At 39.5% G+C, this 16695-nt stretch overlaps 1 protein-coding gene across 1 annotated transcript; it reads right to left on the reverse strand.

The window, feature by feature from the left end:
• Positions 1-566: 566 nt before the first annotated feature.
• On the reverse strand, positions 567-15158 carry GLT8D2 (glycosyltransferase 8 domain containing 2; the record flags this gene model as incomplete). Its single annotated transcript, XM_010188720.1, has 9 exons — positions 14888-15158; positions 12891-12935; positions 11349-11444; positions 9991-10159; positions 8288-8405; positions 5882-5966; positions 3192-3304; positions 2298-2464; positions 567-679 (listed from the first exon to the last, which is right to left on the reverse strand). Coding segments are annotated over exons 2-9 (880 nt in total), but the record flags the coding sequence as incomplete, so codon positions are not given.
• Positions 15159-16695: the final 1537 nt, after the last annotated feature.

The following is a 16695-nucleotide window of genomic DNA, read 5'->3' on the forward strand; positions in this document are numbered from 1 at the left end:
TATATATATATATACTTTTACTGTTAATTTTGCTATACTAGCTAAGCCATTATCTTTTTTCCAGGAAAATTCACCATTCCCAGGTGAAAGATAACAGTGTCCTCCAGGCCAGGCCTCCCATCATCTTCCACTGTGCCTACAAAAAGAGCATCTGATTTTCTTCAGTCTCTCCCTGTAGTCAGATCTTCCATACGTTCTTTCCATTGTTTATGACAATATAGGTTAGCTGGTCTTCAAACATGTAACTTTGTCCTTGGAAATTTTTTTCCTATTTTTTTTTAATCCAATTTAATGACTATTAGGGTTTCAAGTTTTTTGCAGGGGTACAACTGTCTTGTTTGCTTGACCTGTTATGATATTTGCGTAATGACACCTGTAGGGAACCCCCACATTGTGCTCTACCCCGAAGAAAGCAGCACTAATGAGCATTGGGGAAGCAGGGATTAGATACTGCAGATCTGAGGTATAAAGTAATGCCCTGAGGTAAAGTAACGTAAGGTTCTATACTGGCACCTTACAGACCATTCACTTTAGTTCCAACTGCAAGCAGTAGAAGTTAAACTTACCAAGATGCCTTACGTGCCACATAGGATTGATAGCAGAATGCTTTCCATGAAATACAATCAGCATTGGAGGGGTTGCCACGCCTCCCCCGAGGGTGCTGCTGTAGAGGTTTTCCCTGTAAAAGAAAAAAAAATGCTCAAAATCCTAAGAATCTTTAGTACAAAAGGCAGAAGATTAAAAAAAGGTATTCTGGTAAAATTCAAAATTATTTTGAACAGACCAATTTTCAGCATACTCTTCCCTAATGCTGTTAATTGCTTTTATTTGCAACTCCAATTCCTGATGATTAAATCATTGCTACCAAAAAAAGATGGGAGTTTGACCCAACATGATACCAATTACTTGTACACAATGTCTAGAGTTTAAAAGGCTGACAAAGTTTACAGTAGAAAAAAAAGCTGGTAAAGGAACCAAACATGTTTTAGCCTGGCTTCTTAAGAAAATGTTCGTTATTTCCATGTTTCATTCCCTCATTCTTCCCCTTTCTTTCCCCCCAGCTTTTCAATCCATAAATTAACTTCAATAAGATTTTGCCAAAGTCTAGTTAGTATAAACTAACATCTACAGGATGACAGTTTCCTATTAATTTTGTGATCAATCCAAGGTTAGATAAAGCCCAACCTCTGTAAGGAGAGGCATTAGGAGGTGGCAGCCAGATGTTTGAACACAGCATGTTTGAGGCCTGGCTGGCCAGTTGGCACACAGGCAAAGCCACCCCACCTACAGGACGCTGTGTCACCCGCCTAGCCCTACAAGGAGGAAACCTGGGAAGTACCAGGAGATGCTTGGAAGCCACAGAACAATAAAAAATCAGAACCTCCCCTCGAAACTAGATTTCAACTGCCGAGCAATTTATTTCATTGTAATTTCAAAATCCAGCTAAAAGGAACATGAACGTGTTACTAAGGCATAAAATCTGCAGTGATGGGAGTATTTTCCAAACTCTTAAAAAAGCAAAAGCTATAGCCTGTCAGGATATGTTACATGAGCAGAGTAAGAGAAAGACATTGGGCTTTTCATTTGTTCACGTGCTTATCATTTGTGTCTCCCCTGTTCATTTCTGAAACTAACAAGTAATGGACACAGTCCCATAGCACAAGCTATTCAGTTTCAGCATAGCCTTACTAAATTTAAATGTAACCCTTTGCAGAGAAAGAAAATAAAGGTCAAGTTTGCAAATACAGGTTAGCAGTGAACTAACATAAAAATGAACAGTGATTGTTTCACTGTGTCATGATTTATTCGTGGTCAATGCCAAAAAGGTACCTTTCATGTCAAATTCCAGTCATCTATAGCAAAAGAAGTGTTTTCTACTGGTATTTAACAAATATGGTGTCCAGGTACAGTTTGGCTGGTTACAACAGCAGAGACCCCACACAAACAAGGAAACACTCCTCATTCTTTAGGCCAGCCTCAGGAAGGGAAGAGGGAAAGTGGCTTGACCCCAAGTGAGGCTGGGCACCCAAAACAAGAGGCACATGTTCTCAGGGTCCCTCAGAATTAAGTGTGGTTTGTGATTAAACACAAGAGCAAAATTCCAAGTGGCCATTTCCTGGTACACAGTTGGTCAGATTTAAGCAAATGGAAATTCTAGAATGTGAGTTACTTCGCTTGATGAGGTCTCAAAGAAAGATTGCTTGGAGTTTAAAAAACTTGTAAAAGCTTTTAAACAGAAAATAAAACTGTCAACTGAGCATTAAAAGTGAAGTGCAAAGGCAGAATTTTACACATACTCTACATTTCTTTGCATCCATTTTTCCAACTGCTTTGTAATCCGTTGATGTTTCCATTCGGTCATGTTAGCAACAATTACTCCAGGATTAAATGAGCAGGTGCTGGGGCTGATGCCAAGGTCTCTAATTGCTTGCTTTCTGTAGTCCAGGAATCCCATGTACGTGTTCTAAGGAATAAAAAGAAGTATGTTTATCCCCTATGACTCTCTAGAAAGGTAAGCATAAATGCGCCTCTCTACCGCTGAGACAGAGACTAAATACACACTTTCAAAACTGAATTTCTAGATTATAGTTACCTGTATTGATTTCTGTACGACACAGGCTGAAAGGCAGGATACTTCCAACCACTGAATTACTTTTTCCACAGTATTGGTCCATGGGAGGTTGATAAGGCTCTTCCCTCACCATGCATTTGTCTTTCTGTAGTTTACTCTAAATGATGCAGCATCACGCTGCAGCATCACGCTTGTACAGCTGCAATGCTAGAGGGACTCGCTGACAATTCTAGGGAACTCAGCTCAGGAATCAGCCTTCAAACTTGTTTTCCGAAGTTTCATTCCCAATTCAACTAACACAAATATCAGAGAGTCTGTCTTCATTACATATTCCGTAAGTGCTCATGATCTACTGTGATCAAACATGTACTATGTTTGGTGTTGCAAAACACCAAACATAATGTAGTAGAATCCAAAGAACAGTAGAGAGTTAAACGACTACAGGAAACAACTCTGCATAGCATTAGAGAGTTACTGCAAAAAAAGCTGTTCTTAATTACCTGAAAAACTTATCATAAAACTATTAAAAAAAATACTGAACTTTCACTTTGGGAAAAATGTGTAAAATCATCTTACATTTGTAATCATTCATTATCAGAATGCCAAAATGGGATCTTACCTGCATCCCTACACTTCTAACCATTTCCTGTGTAGAAGGCAGATCACAATCGTCTGAAAAAGCAGCAGCGTGTCCAGGAGCTAACTTGGTGTTGTAGAGCTCCTGGATGTCACCTGGTTACAGAAAGGTCAAAAGCATAAGAAATGTACTTCACTGCTACAGCATTGACAGGTTAACTTCTGTTCTCATCTACGTTACCTACAAACAAACCAATTTTAGCGGATAGCTCAGATATTAATGAAGACTTAATTTTGTAATACGGGATAATTTTCAAATTTGAGTCCTGTATGAGGATGTCTTAGGTCTGCATTTAGATATTATCATCAGTGTTCAATACATCCATATTCTGGTCTGAATGTCCAAAATCAGCTACAGCAGAAGCAGATCGCGCTGTCAAGAAGCCTGGTTACAAAGTTCTGCATTCCTAGAGCTTGCCTTTGGAGAAGGAGGGCACAGGCAATTTTTCTGAGCCTCTTCCAGTCCCACAGAAGAGCCACTTAAATCTCTTGCACAGATCAGGTTTTTCCTGGTGTTATTGTGATTCTAACTCCAAGTAAGATGCCTGGATTCCCAGCACCAGCCTGTTGACATGTGCCTGTCACACCCGACCATCCCTTCTGGCTTCACAGACCACCCAGCTCCTTCCTCGTGGAGGGAAATAATGCATGGCATCTCACTCATCACTGGACCAGCATGTACCCATGATGTGACAGAGCAGTTTCAGGGCAGGTGGGAAGCACAGAGCTCACAGCAATTAACAGAGTCTGCATCCAAACCCCCTGCAGGTACCAGCTTTGCTGCTGGGCATGGGTCAGTCACAGGTAAGACAAATTATCTTGGAAGGCCACATATGGCCCAGTAGCCTGAGGTAAGCTCATTAAAAGACTAGTAGCTGAAAATATTGCCCATACTTCAAACACTGGAACTACTATTTCTGAAATAAGGAGAGATTATTTATTTGTCTAAACTCATCACCTGTTTGAAAAACTTGGTTAAGGACCTGTGTTCCACCAAGAAATAGAATTTGAATTAATAGGACACTTAGTTGTTGAAGATCAACATGCCTTACCAAAGTATTTTCGCCTTATTCTAAATAGCTTCTGCTTTTCAAGAGAAAAACAGAAAAGAAAAAAAAACCCAACAAACAATTGTGGGCCGACACCCCAAGTTCAGTATCAAACTTTCCACTTTGCAGAAAGCGACAACAAGTAAATGATCCCAAAGTTCATCTCTGAAAACCTTATTCACTCCTTATCCTGTACGAAGTCTCATTGTGGGCCAACACCCCAAGTTCAGTATTAAACTTTCCACTTTGCAGAAAGCGACAAACAACAAGTAAATGATCCCAAAGTTCATCTCTGAAAACCTTATTCACTCCTTATCCTGTACGAAGTCTCATTTACTCCCATTGCAGAGACATCTAATAGAGAGCAGTCGCCCATTCCAGCTAAGACACAGGGAGTGGCTTCCAGAACAGCCTCCCTTCCTCCCTCCACCTCAGTCCCACATGTCCATCTTTATTCCCCTTTTCTGGGCCTGATGACTGCATGGCCCAAGGATGATCAAGAGAGTCTGGCTGAAGCAAAGGAAAAAAAAAATGTATTTTTTTAAAAGGTTTGTTTAGGGCTTTTTTTGGCTTTGGTTTTTTTTGGTACTGTTAGTCTTCTGCCAGGTCAGCCAGCTGAATCAGCTTAATCTGCAGCTGCACAACTGCAGCTACAACACAAGTAACAGGAGCTGCCTGGGGACAGGAGAGGCCACTTCCGTCAGCAGCAGCCTGCCAGGAGCTGTAATGTGAAACTGCACATTTATCCTACGGCTCCAGAAACGCTATCAGATGGCATGAGCTGACACCTCTAATGAAAGAGAAAGCTCTACCTCCTCTCTTCAAGCCACACTGCCTTGACTCTTACCAGGGAACTAATTTGGGCTGAAAGTAATCACATTTCTGGTGAACACCTGTGCAGGTGCAAGGAGGGATACAGAGGAAGTGGTTGGCTCAGCTTAAAGTGCTCATGGATCTAGAGTGTAAATGAAGACTTTTAAGAACTTTCCAAAGAGTTAAATATTGCTGTTGACAGAACAGCAAAACCAAAAAGCAGAGATAACCACTGGAAACACATGTTGAAGAGCTGTGTGATATGAAGTCTATTGCAAATTAGGAGAGCAGATTAATCGTATTTTATAAAGCAGCTAAGAGCAGCCCCTGTAAGTGCAGGTGTTCTGAAATCTGTGACTAAAGAGACAAAACTATAAAAAGGTACAGAGCAGTAGTGGAGAATAAAATTATACTTTTGTCACATGTAAAATCACTGATCTTAATGTTCTTACAGCAGATTAATTTAGGCCAAAAAGTTTATTATAGTTATACTCAGTCCTTTCCACTGGAAATTTTAATCAGAACATCCCTGTAATGTTTAACAAGGATAGGTAAAATGGTTTTGACCACATTCAATTAAAACTAAACCCATACATACAATTTTTTATCAAAATCATCTATTCAAAATATATAGAGAGAAGTTCTTGAGACCTTTCCTTCAAATAAACAGATTATTTGTAGTTATCCTGAGTACAACACTCCTAGCAGCTACCTCAGTTCCCATTATATCTCATATTTCCAAACGACTGTAAAAGCTGCAGTAACTTTGATTTTAATTCTGCTAAAGACTACTTTTTGCATGACAGCTTACCTTGAACAATGATATCATCATCCAAATATACTACTTTCTCATGTTTCTGGATAAGCAAAGGAAGATAAAATCGCACGAAGTTCAGCTATTAGAACAGAAAAAAGGTAAAGACTAAATGGTAAAGCTGTTTAATGTGGTAGTTTCACATTTCTGTCTCTATTAACAATCAGTTTTCATTTCTTTCTTCATTCTAGCCAGTGATCATTTGCTTCCTCCCCACTAGCTTTACTAGTATCTTGAAACCATTATTATTATTTATCCCTATTTTATTTACTATGGCCCTAAGCAAGCAGCCTAAAACAGTTACTTCTTCATAGAATCATTTAGGTTGGAAGGGGCCTTTTGAGATCATCTTGTCCAACCCGTCTTCTCAAGCAGGGTCCACCCATATTGAGGACCCACTTGGGTTTTAAGTATCTCCACTCAACAGCCTCTGGGCAACTTGCTCCAGTGTTTGACCTCCCTCACCAGAAATAAATTTCTAAAAAACAGTTTTTTGTGTCCAGAGAGAATTTCATGTATTTTATTTTCTACCCACTGCCTCTTGTCCCTCTCCTCAGGTATTTATACACATTGATAAGATCCTCCTAAGACTCCCTTCTCCAGGCTGAACAGCCTCAGCTCTAAGCCCCTACTCATATAAAAGATACTTCAGTCCCGTAATCATCTTCACAGCCCTGTGCTGGACTTGGCCCAGTAAGACCCTATCTTTCCTCTACTGGGGAGTTCAGAACTGGACACAGCACTCCAGATGCAGCCTCACAAGTGCTGAGTAAAGAGGAAGGATCACCTTCCTGGACCTGCTGGCAATGCTCTTCCTAATGCATTTTTACAGCACACATCACAGAATCTTAGGAGTTGGAAGGGACCTCGAAAGATCACCCAGTCCAACCCCCCTGCCAGAGCAGTATCACCTAGACTAGGTCACACAAGAACACGTCCAGGTGGGTTTTGAATGTCTCCAGAGAAGGAGACTCCACAACCTCTCTGGGCAGCCTGGTCCAGTGCTCTGTCACCCTTACAATAAAAAAGTTTTTCCTCATGTTCAGATTGAACCTCCTATGCTCCAGCTTGCACCCATTGCCCCTTGTCCTGTCATTGGCTGTCACCGAGAAGAGCTTGGCTACTTCCTCCTGACACTCGCCCTTTACAAATTTATAAACATGAATGAGGTCACCCCTCAGACCATCATACAAACACATCATACAAAACACTTGAAATTTAACAGTGTCATCATTCCACTCCACAGGAATGATTTGACTGGTGGCACAGATGTGGGATGACAACTTCTATGTTACCAACAAAGAACACAACAGAGGGAAAGGGGAGTGAGAACATAAGAACAACTATATCATTCAGATCATTTTACCCAGCACTTGCCTTCAGAGTGGTCCTAAGCAGATGCTCAGGGAAAAACAAGAACAGAGCAAGCATACAGAAAAGTTGTTCCAAGTATTCTCCCAGCTTCCAGCTATTTTCAGCTCAAGGAATTTCCTGAGACAGATGGGATCTACATATAAACTTTGGTCCTCACTGAATCTGTGTCAATTTTTACATTCACAAGACCTTTCAGCAAGGAATTCTAGAGGTTTAGTATTTATTGCATGAAAAACATGCAGCATTTCTTGTTTATTCTGTGACTCCTACTTATTTAATCCAATGGCCATTAGTTCTTGCATTGGAAGAGACAGTGAGCAACCACTCCCCATCCAGCTCTCCATGCCACTCAGTTCTGTAGACCTCTTCTATTTCCATGCTAGAAGTCACATTTCCAGGCGGAACAGTTTTAACTCACTGATTCCTTGCATGAAATCTCTTCCATATATTAGAAATGTCAAAGGCTTGGAGAAGGGTAATAAGAACAAACACTCTGAACAGACCTGAATATTTCCTGGTGGTGCTACACCTTTTTCAGATAAGGGGATGAAGATTGCATATAGTATTTAGGATGAGGGGAAAACTGGATTTGTACTGGGGCTCTGTTTTGATCCTTACCAATATTTCCTAATAATTTCTAGCATCTGATTTGCCTTTTCTGACAGCCAGGAATATTTAGATTAGTCATTAGCCTCTGAATTAACCCTGGACATGAGCAGAATGCAGCCAACTTAGTATCATGAAAGTACAAAGAACACTATTAGATCTTCCCTCTAATAAACCGTGAATATATTCTTAAAGATACAATGCATTCAAATTACCAAGTTTATGCCACCAAATAATGAGGTCCCAGCAAGTCAGACAAGTTGCAAGGAGCTTATGACAGTGCATTTTTCCTTCTTGAGAGCTTAGCATTTGGACCTGGCTTATACCCCTCCTGAATAATGGAACAGAGATCTAGGACTTTTTAAAGCCTCTAATAAGTGTTAAAAACCCTGAAAATTTGTTATGTGGCATTCATTTACTCACAGGCTGCAGTAGCTCAGGACGTGATGCATCTTGCCTGATCTTTCCTTTTAGTACCATGGGGTTGAATTCAACAACCTTAAATTTTATTTCTTTCAGTTTAGAATTTTCAATCCATTTTCTGTGATAAAAAAGAAGTGATAAAAGAAATGTTGAGTGTGTGGCAACTACTTCCAGTATTAAATTCACAGACTCATAGGAGAATAGGAGACTCAATCTATTCTATCCCAAGACAGAATCACTTATGTCTACAGCTATTGCACATAGACATTTATTTAACCTGTGGTTAAAAAAACCCCAACAAACAAAAAAACACCACCTAAAATATCCAAAGTAAATCCCCCACACCACTGTCAAAAACAAAGACTCCACATGTTGCCCAAACAACCCATCTTTCACCATCGCTAGCATTAAATGCTACTTTTCTAGGCTTTCTTGCTATAGTTAAAGACCATTTTTTCTTACGCTATCTGCTGTGCTTTTAAAGTAGAGGTTAATTTTCTCTCTTTTATAGTTTCACATATAGTTTCCATCAAGATAACTGGCCACATCACCTCCTAACTATATTTCCCTTAGACTAATTTTCTCATTGATTTATCAGATTTCTTGAAACCATGGCTTATTATTCTCCTCTGACCTCTCTTCTAAATCCTTCCTGAAGACACCTAAAGCTAAGCATCACATCTTTTTTCTGATGCATTAATAATAATCAGGAAGATCAGAAGTGGTTTCCTCACATTTCCTGTGGTCATCTATGTCAACATGTATATTCATTATGATGCACACCTTTATTTTTCTGAATCACTGTGGTCAGTTATCAGTTGCAATTCTGTAGTTTTCCAGATGAATGCTACCAAACTCCTGCTTCACCCTGAGCCAATACAATTGGCTATTTCCACCTACATTACCGCTACCAAATTTCATCACATTTTATAGTTCATTTTTCCAATTAATCATGATTAATTTGTCTTGTCCTGTTCCTCAATACCTGCTGCCGTTTCCAGCTTCATGCCAACTGCAGATACACAAAGAATATTCTACACTCTATTATCTAGGTTACTGAGTAACTGGATGGGGAAAAACTCCCTGTTGAGCCTCACTCATTACATCTTTTCACTTTGAGACAAATTGTGGGTACACAGGCTAAAGAAGTGCAGTAGCTAGAGGTGAGAACTGCTAAGAAATCTGCTTTAATTTTGATTCACACCTTCCTCCTCTTTTAGACAATGTTAGCACATTTTAACACCCAAACATGCTTTGACTACAAGCTTCTTTGGACCTGTATTTAAAACCTTTAATACACACTCTTACATTAAATTAGCTTTAAACAATAACCTTTTCTACAGTGAGGCTTAATACACAGCACCAGATGAGAGGTAAGGGCAGTGCCACAAAGTGAGATTGTGACAAGTAAGCACATATAATATTTACCTTACTACAGACCCTTCTGCAGCTGATCTACTAAGGCAGAGAGGCACAGGTATGGACATGGGCTGGCTATTTCACCATCTTTTACACCAGTGCCTTGCACAGGGCAAAATGGTCATTTTTCCTACACACAGAGAATCCTGGGGATTGCTACCAATAGCACTACTTAAATAAAAGGGAGAACATCCTAAAACGTCCTCCAAAGTCTATGCCCAAGCTAAAGAGAACAACAAACTGGTCCTAACTACAGCATGAAACAAAATAAGGCTGCTATATACCGAATATGTGGGATGGTGGTCTTCAGCCCAACTATGTAGAACAAAACATTGGCCTCTGTGTTGCTGTAGATGCTGCTGATTGCTGCTATCGTGGCACCCATTCTGCCTGCAGCAGCACAGATTATGACTGGGATTTCTTCTTCCACTTCCTCAGGACTCTTCAAATCAACTATAAGAAACAAAACAGTGCATTAGAATAGAAAATTAAGAATCTTTTTATATCAGATCTGGGTCACAGGAATGAGTATGTAGTTCTATAAGCAGTGGAATCATACCACAATCATCCCATTTCCTTACCACATCCTATACACATCTGCATCTGGCAAGGCGCACAGCACGAGCTGTCGCTAATCCAGAACTACACGCAGGTTGACTGGACTGTTGGATGCCTCCAAAAAGAATATATAACAGAGATTTCAGCATCTCCTACTCAGCAGGGACACAGTTCAGCCTGTCCTCCGTGTAGCTGCTTATTCACAAGAAACCTGAGGAGGCTTGAATACCTTTGAGACTTTTACTTCTCAGTACATATTGAGCAATAGGTTTCAAAATTATGAAAGGAAGGAGGTAAGTGGAAGAGATGGTGCAATTGCATGAGCTTCACTTCTTTGGGAAGCAGGCTAACAAGGAAGAATGCAAAATTTCATACCAGCAGGAAGCTGCTAATGATGAAAGGAAAAAAAACCTAAACAATACCAAAGCAGTTCACATTACTGCTAAGGAAGATTTTTATGCCTAGCACTGATTAAATTATAGAACTTACATGGATATAATCATACTAGTTAAAAGGTAACCATTAAACTCATAACAGCCACAACAAAAATACACTGGAAAAATAAATGGTTTACACCAAGACAGAGTTTGTTTATCTTGGGAACAGCGAGTAAGCTATTAGTATAAGCATTGAATATCAGTCCACTGTATTAAGCACAGCAAGTTTCTGTCACTATAAAAATTTCAGAAAAAACTTCCGCTGTAAATTATGTCCAGATTTGATGATCTATCTGAAATGAAGCACATTTTCAAAGGAGAGGGTTCTGATGAAAGTTTATTATTGCTTGACAACTCCAATACTATTCAGTACAAATAAGGATATGCTCCAGCTTCCATCTACATCAGTGACATCTGGATAAAAATTTGAATCAGAACGACAATTCTTAGTCATTACTATTGATCTCCTACTATTTTATTCAGGTAATTCAGAAGCAAAAAAATTTCCATCCCAGACTGTATGTAAGCATGTGAGTAGCTCATCTACTGCAGGGCAAGCAGGTTTCAGTAAGAAAAAACACTTTTCAATGGAGAGATAAGGACTATGAAACAAGCACATAAATGAAACAGAAATACAAGTCATTTACCTGTTTCATTCTTTAATGCAGATGGCACTTGGTGAACTTTGTTATACAGAATGGCGCACACAGTTAAGACAAGAAGTAACAGTAAGATCTGGTTAACTGAAACAAAAGGGAGAATGTGTTAACTATCAGTAAAATAGCTAATTCCCAAGTACACTTTTTTAAAAATCCAACTTACAACCACTACATATCATAACCTGTATTTGCTGTGTTTCTCAAATTCTCCTTTCTCTTGTTATTTGATTAAGCTAAAATTTTATGCTAAAAACACAATAGTATCTCTCCACCAACACAGTAATTTCCAACTATCTGATTTTCATGGATAATTTGCTCATTAAATTATTAAGCTCCCAATATACATGTGTTATCCATACTAAGAAATTCACATGTTTCTGAATTTTGCAAGGAGACTAGAACTTAATTTTCTTGGCTAGTTTGTTTACCATCACAGGACTTCATGAGTTAATTATTTTTACCTAGTCCTTTCCTTCTCTCACACATCCCTGCTAAAACTTCAAACACAAGAGAATTTTGGTTTTTATTTCAGTGTTCAGATCTTCAAGGTGTATTTGAGCAAAACTCTAAAAGTACTAGAAAAACAACAATGCTAGTAAGACCAGAAATGTTCCAAAATACTTGAAAATAGATAAACATTTGACAGTTCCTTTAACTAGTAAAGCCAAAACAAAGCATCCAATAGACCTTATAAGAAGGCCTTACTGTATATTCTGATTTGTAGATCCTACCACACTGTCTTGTACAGTTTAAGTCGTTCAGCATAAACCAGCCATAAGCAGGTAGCAGGACAGCTCAGCTCAGAGCACAACAGGCAAGGAACACATTGTTATCATTAACAGTGACTCTGATGATGGGCGCTGTTTGTGTCAGACTACTTTGTTACCTTTGCACTACCATAGAAGATATTTAAGGTGTACAAAAGAGCCAGAGGAGCAGAGATTTGAACTATTTCAATCAAAATGGCCAACTGGCCAAAACTGGGCATGAGAATAAACTGAAATTGGTAAACAAACGTCACTGAACCTGCACTAAGTTAAACCAGCTGAGGAAACAGCCCATTGACTTCAGAGAAATTCTGGGTGCGTAACTGAAGGCATACACTGAAGTCAATTTTCAGTCACTGACAGCTGATGAGAACCCCAAATTCTTGAACCCACACATGCAAGCATAAGCAGCATTAATGTGCAGGGTTCTGTAAAAAAGCCAGGTTCAGTGCTCTACACACAACCCACATGAAACCAGCAGCTACGTGCACCCTTAGTGGGAAATTCTCACTCACGTGGGGGACTGGGACTCCCTCCCAGACTCATGGAGTAAAGCACTGAGTAATTTTAAATTAATGGGATTTGTGGCCATACTTATCTGACTTAGTTAACAGGAAAAGGTTTAGTTGTATGCTTAAGCATAATTCAGCAAAACTAGAACTATAATTTTGCAAGCAACTGTTATAACAGTTGCATGAGAAATTGCATGTGACATTTCTGTCTTCTAAAAAGATGTATTTCAAATGTTCTTAATCTCTCTTACTTTTCTTTAAAAGAGCCATGTGTCCTGTCAGATGAGAACGGTGATCTGTGGTAAAATAAAAATTAAAAAATAATTCTTAAAAAATAAGTGAGAAAAATCATTAATACCAGCAGCAAATACTAGCTAGTTATTTCAGAGACAAGGTTTTGCATCATCAAATTTTACTACTGACTTGGTAAAACTGAACTCTGTCTTTGTAAATAACTTTTTTTGAACAAATAACTAATATTCTGGGCTACAACTACTATATATTTAAATTTAAGTTAGTAATAGGTTGAAAAGAACAGCATTTTCATAAATTTCATCCAGTCACCTACATCAGTGATAACTAATACCTTTTAACACATTTTAAAGTAATGTGCAAAGAAATATTAAAACATCTACTGATGCAATTTGTAAACACATTTACATTTATCTCTGACCTCACCTAAAACATAACAACAATCACAAATCCTAATCTCTTGCTGGAGTATGTTCCCAAACATACGGGAATCTTATACTGGAGCAGTGTCTTTCAGACTCAGAAAATTTCAGAGCAGGTTTTCTAACAGCAGTACCCTTCCACTAACAGTAAGGGAGGAGTTTGTGCAATGTGACTTTTATTTAAGCACATTATTTGTGACGCTGAAGCAAAGGAGGTAGCCTTCCCTAAAACTGTCATTCTAAATCAGGCCCAAGAGTGGCCATGACTTTTTGCCTGAGAGGACAGAATATAAAATACAGGATTATGGGAAATACAACATTCACTTGAATTCTGGACCCAAAACTACTGATTATGAAAAACAAACAAACAAACAAACCCACAAACAAGACACAAACAAAAAAACCCACAACAGTAAAAAACAGCACCAGAAGCTGTGGCCGGGGGGTGTGTGGAGAGGAATACAACTATGTGATCTAACCTTTATGCTATGGTAGCTGTATATAGGGCAGAAACCAATTTTTCCTGTTTCTCTGCATAGATGGACACATTACAGCATAGATCATGATATACAACCATTTCTATGCACACATGAAAATGAAGTTTATTCCAACTCCTTGTACGGAACAGCAAGAATTCTTGAAACCTGAGTCACAAAACTGCCTGCCTGCCATTGGTTAATGCTCAAGTTCAGGCGGCATCCTAAATTAGGGTCTACTTCTACAAGCAAGTTAGATTACAATGAAAATATAAAAAACCCCTAAGATGTGGCTTTGTTTACAAACCATTTACGTTTGCATGTATTTAGGTCCCAATAGACGACTAAATCCTGGTGAGAGAGGAGCGTATCTGAAAGTTATTTCACATCGGCAGTGCTTATCTACATTCCAGCAGCTCACTCTCTTCATGTGGCATTAATTTATACAGAAAGGAAACCAAGATTGTCGGTCAAAAAAAAAACAACCCACTGCTGAGAAAGCCCTTCTCTCACGCATTATGCACAAGTATTTTCTTATCTATTAAAATAAAAAGTGTACTTGTGTAGGTAAGCAGAGAGACAACAGAACCCCCCACAATCTTGAAGTAACTTTCTAACCTCACTTCAGCTAATAGCAATCTTTCACTGCTTTCCATAGGGCTGACCACTATCTTTTAACTAAGATTTGTAATGACAGCCACAAACAACACTGATGATCACTGCAAGATGAAAGTTGGATAGCCACAGCCTCATGATATCTTCAGAAATTATTTACATTGACATAAAGTGAACCACATTTGAAACTTTAAAATCCAAACCCAGACAGACTCTCATGCAAGTTTGAGTTGTAAAACTACAGCATTTCTAAGCCTCAGAAACTCAGATTGATTACCCACCAATCTTTAAGGAAAAAGAGGAATATTTGTTCCCCTGCAAATATTTACTCATTTTTTTCTGACTGTAGACATTAGTTCCTGGAACCTGGCAGTGCCTAACTCAGTTGCCAAATCCTGTAACAAAATGAGGGGCTGCAGAAGGGAAAGCTCAGAAACAGTGACATTACTGCTCAGATATTTCCTGCTTAATTAGTCTTTTTACCTCTTCAAAGCAGCACAGTATTCAGGACTCCTCTCTCCTGAAGAGCTGTAGAGCTATTTACTCGGATCCTAGATAGCCCACAGCTGTAAGCACTCTTGCCAAAGCTTCCTTGACCATCATCCTCCTTTGAAGTCCCCCACACCAGGACCTTACAGGGCACAGTAACAGTTTTAAGATTCAAATCCTTTTTCAAACTCTTCAAAGTTTACTTTGGAGTTGTGCTGGTTTTCTTTTCTTTCTCTGCTGCTGAGGAATAGCGCAGAGTCCAGACGCCGCACTAGAGGAATGAGAGCCCATAAACCACTTCCAGATGTGCAGAATGATGATGCGGCCCCAGATCTGGCAAACTTGCCTCAGAGCTTCAGCTTGCAGATTGCAAACAAATCCCATAAGACAAAAAGTCTTAAGGAGGAGGGGGAAAGAGAAGGAAACAAACCCTTCCAGAAGTTACTTCAACAGTCTAGTTCCAGGTTACATGTCTAGTCATTATTTACAGTAAATGTGAACAGAACTAGTGTGCAAGAGCCAAGCGACAGCATGCCAAAGTCAAACTGAAAGCCAAAGTTTTGCCAGTGTGTTTGCAGGGTTCCTGCAAGTCGAAAGCTAAGGGAAACTTGCAAAATTCAACTCTGAACAAGCATTATGACTTGAATCACCTAATTTCCAAATCTTTGAGCAGTTAACCTAAATCCATAGGTTTGGTTTGGATTCAAAGGGACCTTAGATCAAGGTAACCAGCAAGTGTTGATATTCTGCCTCCTAAGGTCTCCTGGAATGCTTTTGCAGTGTTATTTCTACATCACTTCTTCTATTCAAACTCTCTTCCTACCTTCTATATAATAAACACTGTTTTGTCACAATACTTTAATGAGTACTGAAAGGAATAATATTATTCAATTCCAAAATATTAGATTTTTAGCATGAAGCAGTGCAAAACATATGAGCAGTATTCAGTCAAGGTTTTAAAATCCATAAGGGTTTTAAATGAAGACTTGTTCTGCTTGCAGGAACTGAAAATGTGGGATTTCAACTGTATGTCTCAAACATGCCAAAACTGTATTATCTGTATCTGATTTTGTACAAGAATCCATCTTTTGCAGAGCTGCTTGAAGGAAAGATAAACTGTTGCAGTCATGTGCTTCATGTAGATGGCCACAACTATTACTGTGTTTTCTGTGCTACAGTATCTTTTAAGCTGTGTTAAGCTCGTGTTCACCAAAACCCACCAGTGTTTTGTTCATCTCCCATTTCTATGTGCCCTCTGAACAGAACTCAGACGAACGCAGCTGTATGAGCCTGCAGCACTGGGACCATCTGCTTCACCTGGCAGCAAACCCTGGGTTACTGGCAACCAGTAGCACCTTCTCTGGATTTCCCTCGGCCTCATGTGTTCACGTTCTCACTTAACAGCCCCCTCCACAGAAAAGAGCGCAGCTTGTCCTGCAGAATGAGATCTTCGGGTTTACGAAGATCATCCGCTGTTAACTGCAGAACTGAAACCTTGGTTTCTGATCTCAACCTTCAGTGCTTAAACCAGCAACTCATTTCTTTCTCAGATGTATCGGGTAGCGTAGCTCGCCTACCATTTGTAAGTTAAAAAAACCTCAAACAAAAACTACCACTCATTTCTGAGGGTTTGAAGGCAGAGTTGGGTGCCCTAAGCTAAAGAGCACACACGACAGCCATGGTCACCCGATTCCCCCAGCAGCCCGGGCCGGCAGGCAGCAGCCCCGACAGATGGAGTGCGGTACGGGCAGGCTTTCCTCTGCCAGCCGCCCTGTCCAGTCCAAGCACGGCTGACACCGGGG

Source organism: Mesitornis unicolor, unplaced genomic scaffold (genome assembly GCF_000695765.1).
Source record: "Mesitornis unicolor isolate BGI_N332 unplaced genomic scaffold, ASM69576v1 scaffold14827, whole genome shotgun sequence".
Classification (NCBI taxonomy): domain Eukaryota; kingdom Metazoa; phylum Chordata; class Aves; order Mesitornithiformes; family Mesitornithidae; genus Mesitornis; species Mesitornis unicolor.